Source organism: Bos grunniens, chromosome 5 (assembly GCF_055505025.1).
Source record: "Bos grunniens cultivar Pamir isolate PY7600 chromosome 5, Bosgru_T2T1.0, whole genome shotgun sequence".
In the NCBI taxonomy this organism is placed as follows: domain Eukaryota; kingdom Metazoa; phylum Chordata; class Mammalia; order Artiodactyla; family Bovidae; genus Bos; species Bos grunniens.
This window is the reverse complement of record NC_141169.1, coordinates 27,544,870-27,561,809: the sequence shown is the minus strand read 5'-3', so window position 1 is coordinate 27,561,809 and position 16,940 is coordinate 27,544,870. Positions and strand designations below refer to the sequence as shown.

General features: G+C 52.0%; 1 protein-coding gene and 1 long non-coding RNA gene across 8 annotated transcripts in view; one reads left to right on the top strand and one right to left on the bottom strand.

Annotated features, from left to right (window-relative positions):
* Nucleotides 1-40: 40 nt before the first annotated feature.
* On the bottom strand, nucleotides 41-15,397 carry ITGB7 (integrin subunit beta 7). 7 transcript variants are annotated; one of them, XM_086399267.1, is made up of 16 exons: nucleotides 15,337-15,397; nucleotides 14,832-14,955; nucleotides 9,154-9,357; nucleotides 7,208-7,409; nucleotides 6,953-7,123; nucleotides 5,608-5,849; nucleotides 5,084-5,242; nucleotides 4,741-4,836; nucleotides 4,474-4,563; nucleotides 3,325-3,477; nucleotides 2,836-3,029; nucleotides 2,282-2,505; nucleotides 1,820-2,039; nucleotides 1,486-1,694; nucleotides 1,002-1,162; nucleotides 41-725 (listed from the first exon to the last, which is right to left on the bottom strand). In XM_086399267.1, exons 3-16 carry the CDS (start codon nucleotides 9,352-9,354, stop codon nucleotides 645-647), a joined length of 2,403 nt encoding a protein of 800 aa, XP_086255393.1. In that variant the 5' UTR covers nucleotides 9,355-9,357; nucleotides 14,832-14,955; nucleotides 15,337-15,397; the 3' UTR covers nucleotides 41-644. The 7 variants fall into 7 exon arrangements, with proteins under 7 accessions (XP_086255393.1, XP_086255397.1, XP_086255395.1 ...); XM_086399271.1 differs by lacking the exon at nucleotides 14,832-14,955 and adding an exon at nucleotides 3,578-3,616; XM_086399269.1 differs by lacking the exon at nucleotides 9,154-9,357.
* The window catches only part of LOC147371516 (uncharacterized), a 3,067-nt gene continuing 544 nt past the window's right edge, over nucleotides 14,418-16,940 (top strand). Inside the window, exons 1-3 of the long non-coding RNA XR_015163617.1 lie at nucleotides 14,418-14,534; nucleotides 15,793-15,824; nucleotides 16,724-16,748. This is a non-coding gene — a long non-coding RNA (uncharacterized LOC147371516). The remainder of the gene's footprint in view (nucleotides 14,535-15,792; nucleotides 15,825-16,723; nucleotides 16,749-16,940) is intronic.

The window sequence follows — 16,940 nt, the reverse complement described above, 5'->3', positions numbered from 1 at the left end:
CATACTATCTCCTCTTTGGGAAGAACATCCTTGGGAGAAGTTTTTTCACTGGGGCCAAAGTAGTTTTATTTTTTCCCACCAAATGTAACCAACCACCCCACAACTTCCAGCACCTATGAGCTCCCCTTCACAGAGGCACAACAAGCAAAAGTAAAAACAGGCTATCAGTTCTGAATAAGGAAAGAAAAGAAATGTAGCAGGATAGAACGAGGCTAGACACCAGCCAAGGCAGCGTTTCTCCAAGTGTGGTCCTGTTGCGCTCCTTCGTCAGCTCAGCTGAGGATTCACTTGCCCACCCAGCCCGGTGCTGCCGCTGCTCCCCACGCAGCCCAGGTCATCCTTGCGCACTGTTACCTTGAGAAACTTGCCCTCAGGTGGTAGGGGGAGGACTGCATGTGAGCCTCCTGAGGCCCAGGCTCCACATGTCCTGGCCTGGGGCAAAACAAACTGACCGGTGTGCTCTCAGGTAAGACTTTATTGTAGACCTGGCTGGGAGAGCCCCCACTCCTCGTGAGGTAGGGAAGCAAGGTTGCAGCAGCAGGCAGCCCTTTCAGTGCCCCCTGCCCGGCTGTAGCCCGATCCACCCCACGCCTCAACTCCTTTGGTCCCAGAGAAGAGCCCTGCAGTGATTTTCTCTCCCCACTTCAGAGAACGGGGCTGTCTGCCTCTTGAAAGCGGGGGTTGACAGTGGTCGTGATGGCGCTTTGGTAGAGAGGATTGTGGTCCTGCGGAAAGAAGTTGCCAGTGATGAGGAAAAGTCCCAGGACTCCTCTTTTATCTAGTTCTAAGAGGCCAGCCTAGAACTTGAGCAGGAACCCCAGGAACTGATGGAAATGAGCAGAGGAACCAGGGTAAGCCTGCAGAGGAGGCACAGGCCTGGGGTGTGGGGTGTGTAGAAGGAATGGGGTGGAGTTGGGGATGGTGAAGCAGAAAGCAAAACCCCTGTAGCCAGGGGAAGCATGGAAAACCCCACCCAGTGGGGGAGGAGGCAGGCTCCTCACCTGCTTCCAGTTGAGATGCTGCCGCTCCTTTTCAAAACGATGGAATTCTCGGCGGTCATAGATCTCCACTGAGAGCCGATAAGCGAGGACCAATCCCAGTCCCACCGCCACGATGCCCCCCACACAGCCCAGCACAATGATTCGGGTGTGGTCTGCTCCCTCTATGGGGAAGAAACAATGGACTTCTGGGGGCCAGGGCCTAGGAATTGATCACCCGTCACCCACAACGTGTCCAGCCCCATCAGCCTCCCTAGTCTTGCCTGTCATTGAAAACAAAGGGAACTTCCACAGGATCAGGGTTATCCCAGCACTCAGGGCCTCAGCCAGGTCCACTTGATCCAGCATCTGCACTCTGCTTGCTTCACAGCTCTGCTTCAGTCCCCAGCCTGATTGCCTGGCGTTTTCACCTCCAGAGTTCTGGCCCCCTACCCATTAAACTTGCAGGACTTCATGTGGCATGTCCACAGTATCCCTGCCCACTTACCCTCTGGAGGTCTCACTGTGAGCACAACTCTGCCTCCAGCTTCATCCTCTGCCAGAAAGAAGAAGAGCTGGTTGTCCTGGGTTCTCTCTTTACACCAGCTGTCATCCAGGGTAGGGGTCAAAACCAGAGTCATGTTGGCGTGGGCACACGCTGTGCTGCAGTTCCTGGCCAGGGGACCAGTCCCAAAGGCTTTGCACTCTGCGCAGTCCCTGTCCAGTGGGTACCAGTAAGTTACCAGCTGGGCAGTTGTCACCCAGATGACCCACAGAAAGAGCAGGTGGGCAGGAGGGGCTCAGTGAGCCCTGTTCCCGAGGTGCAAGGCCTAAGGGCTCACCTGTGTGTCTCGCATGGTGTCTTGCAGCCTGAGCATTGATCACAAAGGGCACCATAGTAGCCGTCGTCGCACTGGCAGCGGTTACAATTGCAGTGTCCGTGCCCATTGCAGAACCCTCCGTCAGGACTGACACAGTTGTCCGTGTCGCCACTGCATTCACATGCTCTGCCCGTGCGGTTGGCGTGACAGTGACACACTCCACATTGGCAACGGCCAAAGCCTGAGGTAGGGCCACACAGAGGGTGACAACCATCCTCCACAGCCACTGGGCACCACATGCCATCACGGGCTGCCTAGAGCTGATCTGCTCCTGTGCATCCATTTCCCTCTCGAGTGTGTCAGACAACTTCCAACCCCTACATCACAGCCTGATTGCTGCCTTTGGTATCAAGAAGTTCCCAGAGCCTCAACGCCCTTGGGGGGCCACTCTGACCCCACCCTTCTCCCCAAGTCTCCAGGTACCTCCACAGAGGATGCCTTCATGTCGCTCACAGCTGGCATCGTCACACTCGCACAGGCGTCCAGAGCTCTGTCCACTGCAGGTGCAGCGTCCACACTGGCATTGTCCCCTCCCACTGCACAGGGGCCCTGTGCCGTTGGGGGCCCGGCACCCAGACTCCAGATCTGGGGAGGATAGCTCAGCCTCCGAACACTCACAGAGTCGACCCAGGCGGCCGGGGACACAGCTGGGAGGGGGAAGGGAAGAGAGGGAAAGGGGGGATCAGAGAATTTGACCATGTCTTGACCTGCCTTTCCCCAAACCCTCTAAACCTAAGATCTCAAGATAGCTGGAGAGAGAGCGAGGCTGAGAGGAGCATGGACTATAATGGAGTTCCGAGGAGTAGAAGAGCAGGGAGAGTTGCAGCGGAGGGAAGAAGCTTCAGGAGGTGAAAGTCAGGGTCGAGTCTTGGAAGGTCTACGAAAAAGATACCTAGAGACAGAGTCGCGGGTGGAGGGATGGAGGACGAGGTGGGAGTACGGGGGAGCCATATGGGTGAAGGGAAGTAGGCCCTCACCTGCACACCCCACACTGGAGGTGCCCCTGGCCATCACTGCAGTGAGGAGCCTGGAGCTGGGCGTCGCTGCAGTTACAGTCACACACTGTGTGCAACTCCACAGTCAGCTCCTCGGAGAAGCCACGGGCTCGGAACCTCAGCAGATGAGGCTCTGGGAGGCAGTGGGTAGCTTGGAAAGTAACCCAAAAATTCACCTGAGGACAGGGCAGGGGGGAATCATACTAAGAGCCCGTGAGCACACACACTCCTGTGCACATACACACATTGCAAAGCCATTGGTCATCCAGAAAACTACTTAGCAAATGAAGGGGCAGGGTCATGCTAACACCCATCTCCTAGAAACATTTGAGGAAGCTGCTCATTAAAGTGTCTGAGAAAGGACAGGTGGAGGACACCCCAGGCTTTTTACATTGTTTCCCAGGCCTGTACCCCCCATCCCCTCCTGCCTGCTCAATTTCCCGCTCCCATCCCCACACCCTTCCTTCTCACCGTCTGGTTGATTCGGACTTGGTTGCACTGTACCCAGTCGCCAGCTTCACTCAGTCTCTTCTCAGAATCCCCACATTGAGATTCATAAGAGATGCGGACCCCCGGAGGGAGAAGAGAGTGTTCGTGTTCGAGGGTCACAGTGGATGACAGTCTCTGGGGAAAGAGCGAGAGAGAGTGACCATGTGAAGGCCAGTTACAGCTCACACCCTCTCCAGCTGTTCCACATTCTGCCGGAACCCCACCCTCAGCCCACCTGGGGGCTCCTTCTGCTCTGCCCAGTCAGGAGGAGTTTCTGCAGGAAGGACCTGGGATGGCCTTGAGCGAGAACACAGGGTCCAGAGGTTTCCAACACGGCATCTCAGTGCCACTGCGGCAAAGACCTGGTGGGGCTCAGGGACTAGCCAGCGCTGTACACATGCAGTAGCTAGGTTTTTCAAACCTCATGTCTGGACATGTCATCTGTGAGCATACAAGGTCTAAAGAACAGATTCTTTCCATTGAGTTTGTCCTGGGAAATTTGATATTGTCTCACATTTTCTCACCGTGGGTTTAGAACACAGTCTCTGTTATCAAGAAGCCTACAGTCAAGTTGCAGAGATAAGACCTAACCCCAAGAAACATGAATTTTTATGGTTCTGTCTACCTGTAAAATACCATGGTTCCTGTGAAGAATATCTCTGAATTATTGATAAGCTTATAGTGAAGGCAATCTCCAGATATGACATTCTTTGTGTATAGACAAGTGCCAGCCCTTGCATCTGTTATCTGTGTGATCTTGGGCAAGTCACTTAGCCTCCTCCCCATGGATAAAACTAGAATAATAGTTTCCAAGCAGGGAGGGGGTTTAGTGGAGTAAATGAGACAGCAAACAGTGTGTACTTAGGATGGTGCTTGGCATGAAATAAAAACTCAATCAATATTAATTCCCTTTCTTGCCCAGAGCAGTGCTTCATGCTCTGTAGAAATCAGGCACTTAAGATTTATGAATGAGTGCAAGACTGAGTGAGCTGTTAATGACAACCACACACACAGACTGTGGGCAGGAGCTGTGGGGTGTGATACCAACAGGCGATTGTCCTCTTGGTTCTGCCATCCTACCTGGGGGTCCCTTTCCACTTTCCCCAGTGCCCCTCCCCCCTAGCCCCTCACGTTATAAGCATCCATGATGAGCTGCACCACATTGCTGGAGTCCTCACTCAGCTCCCCCACTGCAGACTTGGGAATCAGGTTACTCAGCTCCTGCGATGGGGGGAGTTGAGGGAAATGGTGGGTCACAACTCTCAGGAAATAAGCTTGCCGTGGGCGGGGGGCGGGGTGGGACTCTGGAAGGAGGGCATATCGGGAGAGGAAAATGGGCCTTTGAGGGAGCTGAGAAAGGCTGGGCATGGGAGGGTTTGGCATTCACACAGCTCTTACCCGGTAGACAGGTAGTGTGGCACTGGTGACAGCAAAGATGGGCTGAATGTTTGCCGCAGACAGGGCCTGGGCTACTTGACCCACAGAAGGGTAGTCCTGGAGCAAGGAGTGGGGACAAGGTGAGTACCCCAGGCCCCCCTCACAGAATGCAAGGTGCCCTGAAAATCCAGGGTTCCACCAGCTAGAAGGAGGGGAGAGGCTGGGAAGTGGAGGGACATGGAGAGGAGGAGCTGCTGAGGAGGATGGCAGGGTGGCCACCATAAGGACAGTGAGGCTACAGGGAGAGGTCCTGGGAGAAGAGGTGTGGCTCCCACGGGGAGGGTGGGGAAGGGTGGCGACTCACAAACTCTGGGCTGCGACTGTAGAGGCCATTGCTGTCCAAGTGGCAGTGCCCGTCGCTGGGCATGAAGATGCCGCCCAGCTTGCCGTCCCCAGCTGTGTGGAATGTGTCATCTGACGTGAACACCAGCAGGCGGGACACATTTCTCCAGCCAATCTGCTTCTGGAGTGGGGTGGGTGGGAGGCTGTGCACCTGAGCACGGAGGGCCCTTGAGCTACCCCCACCAGCTCTACTAGCCAAAGATGTGGCCGGCCTCATTCTGACTCAGTTTGTCCATCCCCCTGTCTCCAGCTCCTTGCTTCTCCCCAAATAGGGTTGCTGCTAGTAGAGGCCTTGTAAATTAGAAAAGTATGCCTCTTCCTCTAGACATTTCACTCCAATCCACCAGGAAACTGTCAAAATAAATGTGCAAACTACAGGGACTATAACACAAAGGGCACCCCTAGAACTGTGCACTGACTAACCACAGCTGCCCATCTTGGCTCCAACCAGCTCATCCAACTCAAAGACCCTCCCCACCCCCTCACCTGGCAGAGGGCAGCCTGCAGAATGGCATCAAAGCCACCTTCGGGCAAGTCCAGGTTGCCGGACACGTTCTGGCGTCCCACCTCCCGCTCGAAGGCCTCTGCATCCCCAGTGAGGGACAGCACATGGTGAAAACTGAAGGGTGGCTGGCAGCTCTCCAGCCGGGAGGGGCAGGGGTGACGAAGCTTGGAGGGCACTGTGCTCACGAAGGGCAGCACCGTTTTGTCCACGAAGGAGCCAAAGCCTGGGAGGAGTCATGAAGGTAGTGCCAGATGTCACTGGGTGGGGGGCCACTGCTAAGGACTCAGGAAGAGAGTCCCCAAAAACTGGGGTGGGGGACAGTCACAGAGGAGCTAATGGGAGAGGGTGGTCCTAAAGGGCCAGGGACCCAGGACCCAGCAGGGGCAAAGGAGCGAGTGCACAGGCTCAGGGAAGTGGGGAATGGATATGAGGAGGAGGACATGATGGTGGCAGGCAGGGGTTTGGTGGAAGCTAAAGAAGCCTCGAGTGTGCAGTGTAGTAATGGCAGCAGCAGCAGAAGATGAAGCAGGGATGGTGGACAGAGGGATGCAAGCAGGTGCGGCAGGGATGGTGCACTTAGACCTTGGCCAGGAGACGAGGCATCAGGGGAGTGTCCAGGTGGCACGTCTAGGGCATCTCTGATGCTGGGAGCTGTCTGAACAGGCTGTCCAGATTCGGGGCCTCAGTTACCCTTCCAGTAAAATTAGGGGTACTACAGGACCCCTAGCTCTGACCTAGAAGATGTCTCTGAGGATAGATATCAGGAACCCGTGGCCTGGCCAGGTCTGTTAGAAACCAGGAGAGGGCACGAGTGTTTCGCCCCTTCATTTCTACGCCCCAGGTAACCGGCTTGCAGGAAAAAAACCTCAGGGCAGCCTCTCACCTGAGTCTGCCTGCTCTCTCTCCCCTTGAGAGCACAGTTTCACTTAAATAAACCCTCGCTTTACTTTCTTATCCTGTGTTTAGTCACTCAGTGGTGTCCGACTCTTTGGGACCCTATAGACTGGAGCCCGCCAGGCTCCTCCGTCCATGGGATTCTCCAGGCAAGAATAATAAGTGGGTCACCATGCCCACCTCCAGGAACCCAGGTCTTCCTCATTGCAGGTGGATTCTTTTTGTCTGAGCCCCCATGGAAGCCCAGGACTACTGGAGTAGGTAGCCTATCCCTTCTCCAGGGAATCTTTTCGATTATTTTCTTGGAGTGTGGGGGGTGAGCAGGAGAGGGCAGGTGAGGCCCTTGTGTGTCCTAGGCATTGGCAGAGGGTGGGGTGCGGCTGGTTAGAGGCAGAGGGCAGGCAGGAGCGGGCAGGGCTCCGCGGGGCTTACCAATGCGCACGGAGTCAGTGACCTCCTGCAACCGCACCAGCAGCGCATGCCCGAGCTGTCGCACGCGCTCCAGGTCGTCCTTCATGGAGTAGCTCAGGTCCATAAGGTAGTACAGGTCCACGGGGTATCCCTCAGCTCGAAGGAAGCGGACCCGGAGCTGCTGGGGCTCCCCTGCGGGTAGAGGTGATGGGGAGGTCAGCGGGGCGCGGTGGAATCCCAACCCCCGGCCTCACTGCCCATCACCCCTTAACTCACCCGGCCGCAGCGTGACCCGGACCCGCTGCGGCGCCAGCTGGGTGGCCCCCTCGCCGCGGGTGCCCTGGCTGAGCGGGTCATCCTGCAGCACCTCCTGCCGGCCGCGGGGCTCCTCCAGCTCCCCCGGGAGGCAGCCCCGGGCCAGCAGCTCTTCTCGCCGAGCACAGCGCCGCGCCTCCGCCTCCCCGGACGCTGTGAAGTTCTGCGCGGCAAGGGGAGGCGCGTGGGGAACCCTGATCCCCCGAAACCCTCAGCCCGGCTCCCAGAACCACCCTGCCGTCCTGGCCACTTCCAAGCCCTCCCCTGTTAGGCAACTCCCTGAGCCCCGCACCCACCCCCAATTCCCTCCCCTCCCTTCCTTCCACAGCTACCCTGGAACCTCGTACTTACTTCCTTGTCCAGAGCCCACTTCCTACAGCATCTCCCTTCTCCTACCCTCATCTCGACACCCCCTTTCCGCCAGATACCTACCTCTCACCTCCCACAGCAGGACAGAGTTCCTGCTGAGATCTTAGGGACCTCACTACCATTAAAAAAGGAAGAACCTGTCCTCCTAGTACACCCTCGCCCCGCCCCGCCCTTCCCTGCTGCAAACTCAGGCCAAAAAGGGAAGGGGGTCAGATTAAGACAGTTTCTGGGAAGGGAAACGATAGGGACAGAAGAGAATACCCCCTTCTCCTCAGTGTGTCTGGTACCCCGAGACTGGCTGGGGAGCCACAGGGGAAGGAAATGGTTAGAGCAGCTTCTCAGCTGGCCCAGGTGCCAGCCAGGCTCTGGTCTGGGGACTGGAGGAGACTGACTCGCATCCAGCTGGCCCAAGAGTCCCTGCCTGGCTCCTCTGGCCTGGCACCTCTGGTCTCTGCCTCCCACTGACTGTGTCTCCCCTTCCAGGCCTCCCAGATTCACTACGTGCCTTTCTCCTGGACCCACTCAGCTCTGGAGCTCTGTCTTCCCCCCATGAGTGTGCCCACCTTTCTTATCTCATCTAACTCCCCATTTCCTGTGAGACGGTTCTGCCCCATCCCCCCAGCTCAGGCACCCCTTTTGCTCTGCTACACCAGAGCCCTGTCTCTTTAAGGCATGAACAAAGAACAGCTTTGTTTGACCAGCCAGGAAGACACCCTCTCCCCCACCCCCCACATCCTTCTTGCCACTTAGGTAGTTCAAGCCTTTGCCCCAAAGCCCATAGGCTTCCAGCTCCTTCCAGCCTACCCTCCCAGTCATAGGCTGCTGCATACCCAGGAACACACCTCCACCCCCAACCCAGATCCAGAAACCCAATCACACACTTTTGCAGTGGACTGACCCCCAACATGATAGTATGTGGAGTTGGGGCCTTAGAGAATAAATTAAGGTTAGATGAGGTCATGTGAGTAGAGCCCTCATGATCTGTTGATTAGATCCCTATAAGAAGAAACACCAGAGAGCTTGTCTGCAGCCCATTAGCAAGCCAGGAAGAGAGCTCTCACTAGGAACTGAATCAGCTACCACCTTGATCTGGGATTTCACATCCTCAATCAATTTGTTTGTAAAATAAATTCCTGTCACTTAAGCCCCCCACCCCCACCCCAGTCTATGGTATTTTGACAGCCCCAAGCTGACAAATACACTTTCTCATGGATATACCCACAAAAGATCCCTCTCGCTATACACAAACAAGAGTTCAGTAAGAACATGCTTCCTCCAAGTTTAAGGTCACAAGTCTTCTCCATATATACACAGATACACAGATGCAGACAAACATGTGTGCAGAGGACTCTTGCATGCATGTGTGTGCCCACACACATGCAATCACAGACAGAAGTCATGTGCACAAACTCAGTCATATACAGGACTACAGAGCGTACCCAGAACGTCACACATGTACCCACACAATCATACTTGTATATCCAGGTTGCACACATTCACACACACACACGGTTCAGAGGTCACAGGCCCATCTTTACCAGTTGCTTGCACCATGCACAGCTCGGGTGTGAGAGGATGCACTTTTGGCAGGAGGGAGCTGGCTGGCAGGACCCTGGCAGGGACAGATTGGGATCCCTCCACTCTGTGGCCTCCTGTGGGGATGAGCTCTTGGCGTCCAACTCACTTTCACCTCTGCTCAGGGCCAGCAGGAAAACAAGGACCATTGACAAAGCCACCATGGTCTGTAATAGGATATAAAGGGGGTCACGTGGGTCCTCAGGAGGGGCCCCCAAACTCTTGGTCCTCTAAACTTAGCCTGTGGTTGTCCCTCTGAAAACTCTACCCCAACTCTTTATCTCCCCCCATAGTTTCACTTCCCCCTGTGGATTCAGCAGTTTCTTCAAAATGGCAGGAAAAGGCACGTCTCAGGCTGCGGTAGGAGCCTTGGAAAAGACCTGTCCCTCCCGTGTGCAGACTTTATGAGGCCAGAGTGGGCAAAATGGCCTAAGCAAGAGTCTGGAGAGGGGACATGGATGCAGGAAGGTCTGCACACAGGGCTCTTCACCAATTCCAAGCTATAGTGGAAAGAGAACAAAACAGAGAGGAAATGGACCAGGTCTGGTCCAGTCTCAGTCACTCACTGGCTGGTGTCAAGTCAGACTTTCTCTCTGAGCCTTAGTTTCCATAACTTAAAGTAAGTGAGCTGAAAAAAATAATCTGACAGTCCTTTTAGCTTTCATAACCATGGATTCTAAAGGAAGAGGGCCAGGGGCTCTAAATAAGGGGGGGTGGGAAGTCAGGGATTAGGAATGAGAGGAAAGAATGCTGGAGCAGATGAGGGAGTATGTGAAAAAGGCAGGGAAATCAGCTGTAATTGACCAAAATGACAGCAAGAGGAATAACAATTAGACCTTAAGAAGAGCTGTCTAAAAGTCTGAGATAATGAAGAAAGGAAGGCCAGAGTTGGTAAATTTTTCTCTTTACTGTACATTGCACAAAGGGGATCTAGAGTTTTGGAGATAGAGCTTGAAGTCAGGGTAATTCCTGGAATGACCTGTATGGAAGACCAGGCAAATTTGAGAATTTTAAAAACTTATTAATTGGGACTTCCCAGGTAGTCCAGTGGTTAAGAATCTGCCTTCCAATGCAGGGGATGCAAGTTTGATCCCTGATTGGAAAACTAAGATCCCACACGCCACAGGGCCACTAAGCCCACACGCTGCAACTAGAGACCCCTAAGATTCCACGTGCCACAAGGTCACTAAACCCACATGCTGCAACTAGAGAGGCCTCTGTGCATCTCAAGTAGAGAAACACCTACTTGCCGCAACAAAGAAGAGCCTGCACACCGCAACCTAGCACCGCCACGAAACAAAATGGAAACTTACTAATTAAAATTTGAATAGGCAATTCAATACCACATTTCAAAAATCAAAAAGTTAATCCCAATGGCCATTTTTATAGAAATGCAAAAGGTGATCCTAACATTCATATAGCCTTGCACGAATAGCCAAAACAATCTTGAAAAAGAAGAACAAAATTGGAAGACTCACACTTCTTACTTTCAAAACTTACTACAAAGCTGCTGTATTCAAGATAGTGTGGTATTGGCATGCGTGCTCAGTAGCTTCAGTCATGTCCAACTCTTTGTGACCCTATGGACTATAGCCCGCCAGGCTCCTCTGTCCATGGGATTCTCTAGGCAAGAATACTGGAGTATGTTGTCATGCCCTTCTCCAGGGGATCTTCCAACACAGGATCAAACCCACATCTCCTGTATCTCCTGCACTGCAGGCATATTCTTTACCCACTGAACCACCTGAGAAGCCCATAGTATCAGCATCAGTTCAGTTCAGTTCAGTCGCTCAGTTGTGTCCGACTCTTTGCGACCCCATGAATCACAGCACACCAGGCCTCCCTGTCCATCACCATCTACCAAGTTCACGCAAACTCACGTCCATCGAGTCGGTGATGCCATCCAGCCATCTCATCCTCTGTCGTCCCCTTCTCCTCCTGCCCCCAATCCCTCCCAGCATCAGAGTTTTTTCTAATGAGTCAACTCTTCGCATGAGGTGGCCAAAGTACTGCAGTTTCAGCTTTAGCATCAATCCTTCCAAAGAACACCCAGGGCTGATCTCCTTTAGAATGGACTGGTTGGATCTCCTTGCAGTCCAAGGGACTCTCGAGAGTCTTCTCCAACACCAGGGACAAGCAAAGAGATCAATGGAATAGAATTGAGAGTTCAGAAATATTCAAATCTAGACTTGCCTGGTGATGCACTGGTTAAGAATCTGGCTGGGGACACAAGTTCGATCCCTGATCCAGGAAGATTCCACATGCCACGGGACAACTAAGCCTGTGTGCCACAACTATTGTGCTTGAGCTCTAGAGCCCGCAAGCTGCAACCACCAAGCCAGTGTGCTGCAACTCCTGAAGCCCATGTACCTAAAGCCTGTGCCTGCAACAAGAGAAGCCACCCCAATAAGAAGGCCACGCACTGCAACAGTAGCCCCTGCTCAAAGCAACTAGAGAGAGCCCTTGCAAAGCAAGGAAGACCCAGCCCAGCCAAAAGCATTAAATAAATAAAAGAAAGAAATATACAAGTCCATCCCTGTATGGCCAATTGATTTTCAACAAAGCTGCCAAACCATTCAATACAGAAAGAAGTCTTCAGCAAAAGGTGCTAGAATGACTGGATATCCACATTTAAAAGAATAAAGTTGGACTTCTACCTCACAACATACACAAAAATTAACTGAAAATGGACCAAAGACCTAAGTATAAGTTCATAAACTATAAACTCCTAGAAAAAAATATAGGGGTAAATCTTCATAATTTTGGACTTGACAATGGATTCTTAGCTATGACATCAAAAGCACAAGCAACAAAAGGAGCTAGATAAACTGAACTTCAACGTTTTAAACTTTTGTGCTTTAAAGGACATTATCAAGAAAGTGAAGAGACAGACCACAGGATGGGAGAAAATATTTGCAAATCACATATCTGTCAAGTATCCAGAATATATAAAGAACTCTTACACCTCAACAAGAAAGAGAAAAACAACCTACTTTTAAAATAAGCAAGGGACTTAGATGTTTCTTTAAAGAGGATTGATAAGTGAGGAACAACTGAGTAAAAAATGCTAAACATGATTAGCCTTCAGGGAAATGCAAATCAAAACCACAGTGAGATACCACTTCACACCCACTAAGATGGCTAGACTTAAAAAAAAAAAACACACACAGAAAATAAGTGTAGATGAGGATGCAGAGAAGATGGAACCTTCATACATTGCTGGTGGGAATGTAAAATGGTACAGCAACTGTGGAAAACAGTTTGGTGATTTTTTATGAAGTTAAAGCACAGAATCACCCTGGTACTTGACAATTCTACCCCTAAGGATATCCCTAAAAGAACTGAAAACGGATGTTTAAGCAAACACAGACTTGTGCAGGACTCTTCATCGCAGTACCATGTACAATAGCTGAAAGGCAGAAACAACCCACCTGATGAGTGCCCACCAGAAATGCCTACCTGATGAATGGATAAAATATGGCATAGCCATACAACGAAATATTATTTGGCCATAAAGAAGAATGAAGTATTGATACATGCTACAACATGGATGAACCTTGAAAACACAATGTTCAATGAAAAAAACTAGTCACGGACAAGCACACATTATACACCTCCATTTATATGAACTAGCCCAACTAGGGAGAAAGCAATGGCACCCCACTCCAGTACCCTTGCCTGGAAAATCCCATGGCAACTTAGCAACGGGGTTGCTAAGAGTCAAACACGACTGAGCGACTTCCCTTTCACTTTTCACTTTCATGCATTGGAGAAGGAAATGGCAACCCATTCCAGTGCTCTTGCCTGGAGAATCCCAGGGACAGGGGAGCCTGGTGGGCTGCCATCTATGGGGTCGCACAGGGTCGGACACAACTGAAGCGACTTAGCAGCAGCAGCAGCCCAACTAGACAACTCCATAGAGACAGAAAGTAGCTTAGTGATTGCTAACAGTTGGGGAGAAGGGGAGGATGAGAAGTGACTGCTTAATGGGCAGTTTCCTTGTGAAGTGAAGAGAAAGTTCTGGAACTAGATAACAGTGATGGTTACATAGCATTGTGAATGTACCTAATGCCACTGAATTATACACTTAAAATGGTTTAAATGATCAATTTGATGTGTATTTTAGCACAATGTTAAAAATCAAAAAGTTAAGATCGTGAGAAATGCCCTCTCCCATTCCCAATCCACCCGTGTCCACACTTACACCAAGCAAATAACCATCATTTATTAGTATTTTTTGTTGCTTGTCATCTTTCAAGAGATCTTTAGTGTATATACAGACTAACATGAACATACGTATAGTCTTCAAGTGCTAGAATCCAGTGATGGGATCCCACAGACGCTAGAATACTTGGCACCCAGTTTTGCATCTTCCTCAGTTTCACTACTTTTCTTGGAGTTCCTACTGCCCGAGAAATAAAGAAATCCCTTGTTCTGTATAGATTTCCATTGCACGGATATGTCATGTTGTATTTAGTCTTTGTGATGAGAATTTATGTTGTTTCTAATTGTTCACTATTATAAACAATACTGCAGTAAAAATACCTGGATTTACCATTTCACAGGTGTGCATGTTGTATTAATAGGATACACCCTGGAAGAGGATTTGTAGGCTTAATAAATAGGAATCATTTGTAATACTGGTGAGCAGTGCGGGCACAACCGACATGACCTCCTGAGGGGCTGCAACAGTTCCCACAACCATCAGCAGTGCATTTGAAATGCCAGCTCACTCTTTCAGGAAGCATCAACATCCTTCTCAGCCTGGGCTGAGACTCAGTACCAGACACTCGACGAGGGGTGTGGGGAAGGGGTGGGGTGTCAAGCCGCTGACCGCTCCCGTCCTGCTCCCCCCCACCTGTGACCTCAGGCGTAGTAGATATATATTTAACAGAGCCTCCACCCTCTGCGAGAGAGACGAGCTCAGGGCTAATCCTCTGCTTAACCTCAGGCTTGCTGGCTCGGCTCGCCTGTGGTTGCCCAGGCTGGGGATGCTACAGCACGAACAGAGTTTTGACTCATCTCTCACAGGTGGGGCTCTGGGCCACACTGGTTCCCCAGGAGTTGCTCATCTCCCCTAAATGGGGCCCCAGACATGTCCCCCCAACCCCCTTCTCCCCTCCTTGGGATGCAGGACTTGCCACCAATTGTATCTTAATCTGTCTTTCCCTTTCTCTCCCCTTCCTATTCAGAAATCTGATTACACCTCTAGTCTGCTTTTCTCTTCTCCATTTCTTTACAGTTCTTCATTTTACTTCCGTTCCCCCTCTGATCCTAAACATAGAATGGAGAAATCTATTTCAACCCCGTTTTTTCTCAGATGGAAACCTGAATCCCAGAAGTGGTGAGTGACTTGCCCAGGGTCCCCAGCGAACTTGAGCAGAGGCAGGGGCTGACACCGACCAGGTCTCTCACTTTGTGCTGCTTTCCTCCCCTCCAAACCAGGCCCCATCTTCATGGGAAGTTTCACCTTCTCTGCACCAGTCCCCATGGGCTCTACCTAATCCCCTTTCTCTTTCCTTGGAGTCTTCTTTGATCTTCCCCCTTCGCTCCCTCTGGGTTGTCCATTTTCCCAGACTTAATTCTGACTCCAATACCCTATTGCCCCCCCAGCAGCTGAGAAAGAGAGCATCCTCCTCACCCATCCAGAATTCCCAAGTCAGGAGGAACCTCTGCTGCCCACTCAGCGTCACGAGGAGGAGACAGAACTGAGCCACTGAGCCACTGTCTCCAAGGAGTGTGGGATCTGCCCAAGGGGAGGAGGCCTGAGGGGAGCACAAGGCATTAGCAGGCGTAGCGGCTGGGGAGTAATATAGGGAGAACCTTACCTTGTATTAGTCCTTGACACATAGCCGTAAAGCAAATGATGGGCTCATACATCCCCGCCCTCCTTTTCCTGTCTCCAGTCCCACTCTTGGGAAACCAACCCAGGAGAGATGGGTGGGGGGAGGGAGGGTTTGTGAAACTCGGTGAGGGGAAAGGAACAGGAGATCTTGGGAATGCAGAGAAGATTTCAGAGCCCTTCTCAAGACTCAGCTGAACCCTGGGTGTCTTCGGGCCACAGCCCTCTTCCCAGGAGGCTGGGACCAGGTGGGGCCTGGGTGGGTAGCGAGAGGAGGCAGAAGGGCTGGTGCCCTGGTACTCACAGGTGCGTGCTTGCGTGCGGAGCAGCCCTTCCTCCGGCAGTAGCAGCAGCCTTTGTGTACTGATCTGGGAGGCTGCAGAGGAGGAAGTGACACACCCCGGGGTGGGGGAGACTTGGGGGTGGTGGGAGTGACTGATCTAGGAGACCACGGAGCAGATAAGGGTGAAAACAGGTCAAGGGAGTTGGTGACACAGGGGTCTGGAAGAAGGAAGCTCATCTACTGAGTACCTATTGTGCGCTGGATGTACCATCATAATGTTATAATTCATTCTCACAAGAACCTCATGACATAGGTGTGAAACTTCCCCCAGCCCCCTAATTTTACAGACGTAGAGGCTTAGAAGTACAAGGTAAAGAATTTTGCCCGAGATCACATAGTTAGCAAACTAGCTGATCTGGATTTAAATCCAGATCTGCCTGCCTCCCAAATTGATGATTTCTCTACTTCCTCATACAGGAACATGACGGGAAGGAAGAAATATGGAGGCAGTAAGTACTGTAGGAGGGGGATGTTAATGACAATTGTTCTTTCTGAAAACCTGGCGCCCACTGTCTTAGAGTGGGTGCTTAACTACATTGACTCTGGAGCCAAACTGCCCAAGTTCAAATCCCTGGCTCTGTCACTTACCAGTAATGGGGCCCCAAGTTATTTACTTACCATTCCTGTGGCTGCTTCATCTGTCAAGTGAAACTCATATGATTGTTCTGAGAATGAAATGAGATTATTTGTATCAATTGTTTAGTGGAGAAGGTGGCACTTATCACTGGCTGGATAAGAGTGAGAATTGATGGGTGAGAAGTAATAGAAATGGGAGAATGAAAAATTCAAGATCCAGACGCTGGAAAGCTGGGAGACATTGGCACAGGGCCAGGCTCAAAGGATGAGGTTGGGAGTCCAAGGAGTCAAACAGTGGTGGAGCCTGGGATGGGGGTGGCAGAGGTGAACTGGGCAAAAATGAGTACCCACATGGCAGCTGGAGTCGGGCAAGGATGAGGCTGCCGGGAAGAGGTTGAGGCCCGCAGTTGACCACGGAGTTTTAAGAAGGAACTAGACGTGATGTCTGTTCACAGGTCTGTCTCCTCTACTGTGCAGGGACCACAGAGCCCATCTCCTGGCAGGGTGTTCAATGAACACCAAGTCGGGGGAGGGGTGTAGCTGCCAGAGGAGCAACTGGGGAGAAGGGGGTCCTCCTTTGGGTGGGCTTCAGCCAGCCTCTGGCTCTCAGACCTCTTGCCCTTCCCCCACAACTAGGGTTGCCACAGCAATGACCCCTCCTTCCCTACAGGCCCTGTGGTTTCCTCTAGAGCTTCTTTCACTTTCTTCTTCTGCTTTTCCCCCCTCTTCTCCCCTGCTCCCACATCCTCAACCTCTCTCCCTATGTGCACAGGTCCTCGGGAGACAGCCAAGCACAGGTAGGCAAGGCGCTATCCCAGGGAAGAAGGGAGGGGTGGGTGTTGATGGGGAGACACAGGGGTCCAGGGAGAGTCCAGGGGCGCAGTGGCAGAGGTCAAAGGCAGTGGGGCTAAGATTGGGGTGCTGCAGGGGCTATGGCATGCAGGGGCAAGGAGAGGAATTCGGACAGAAGCTAAGAGTGGGGTCGTGGA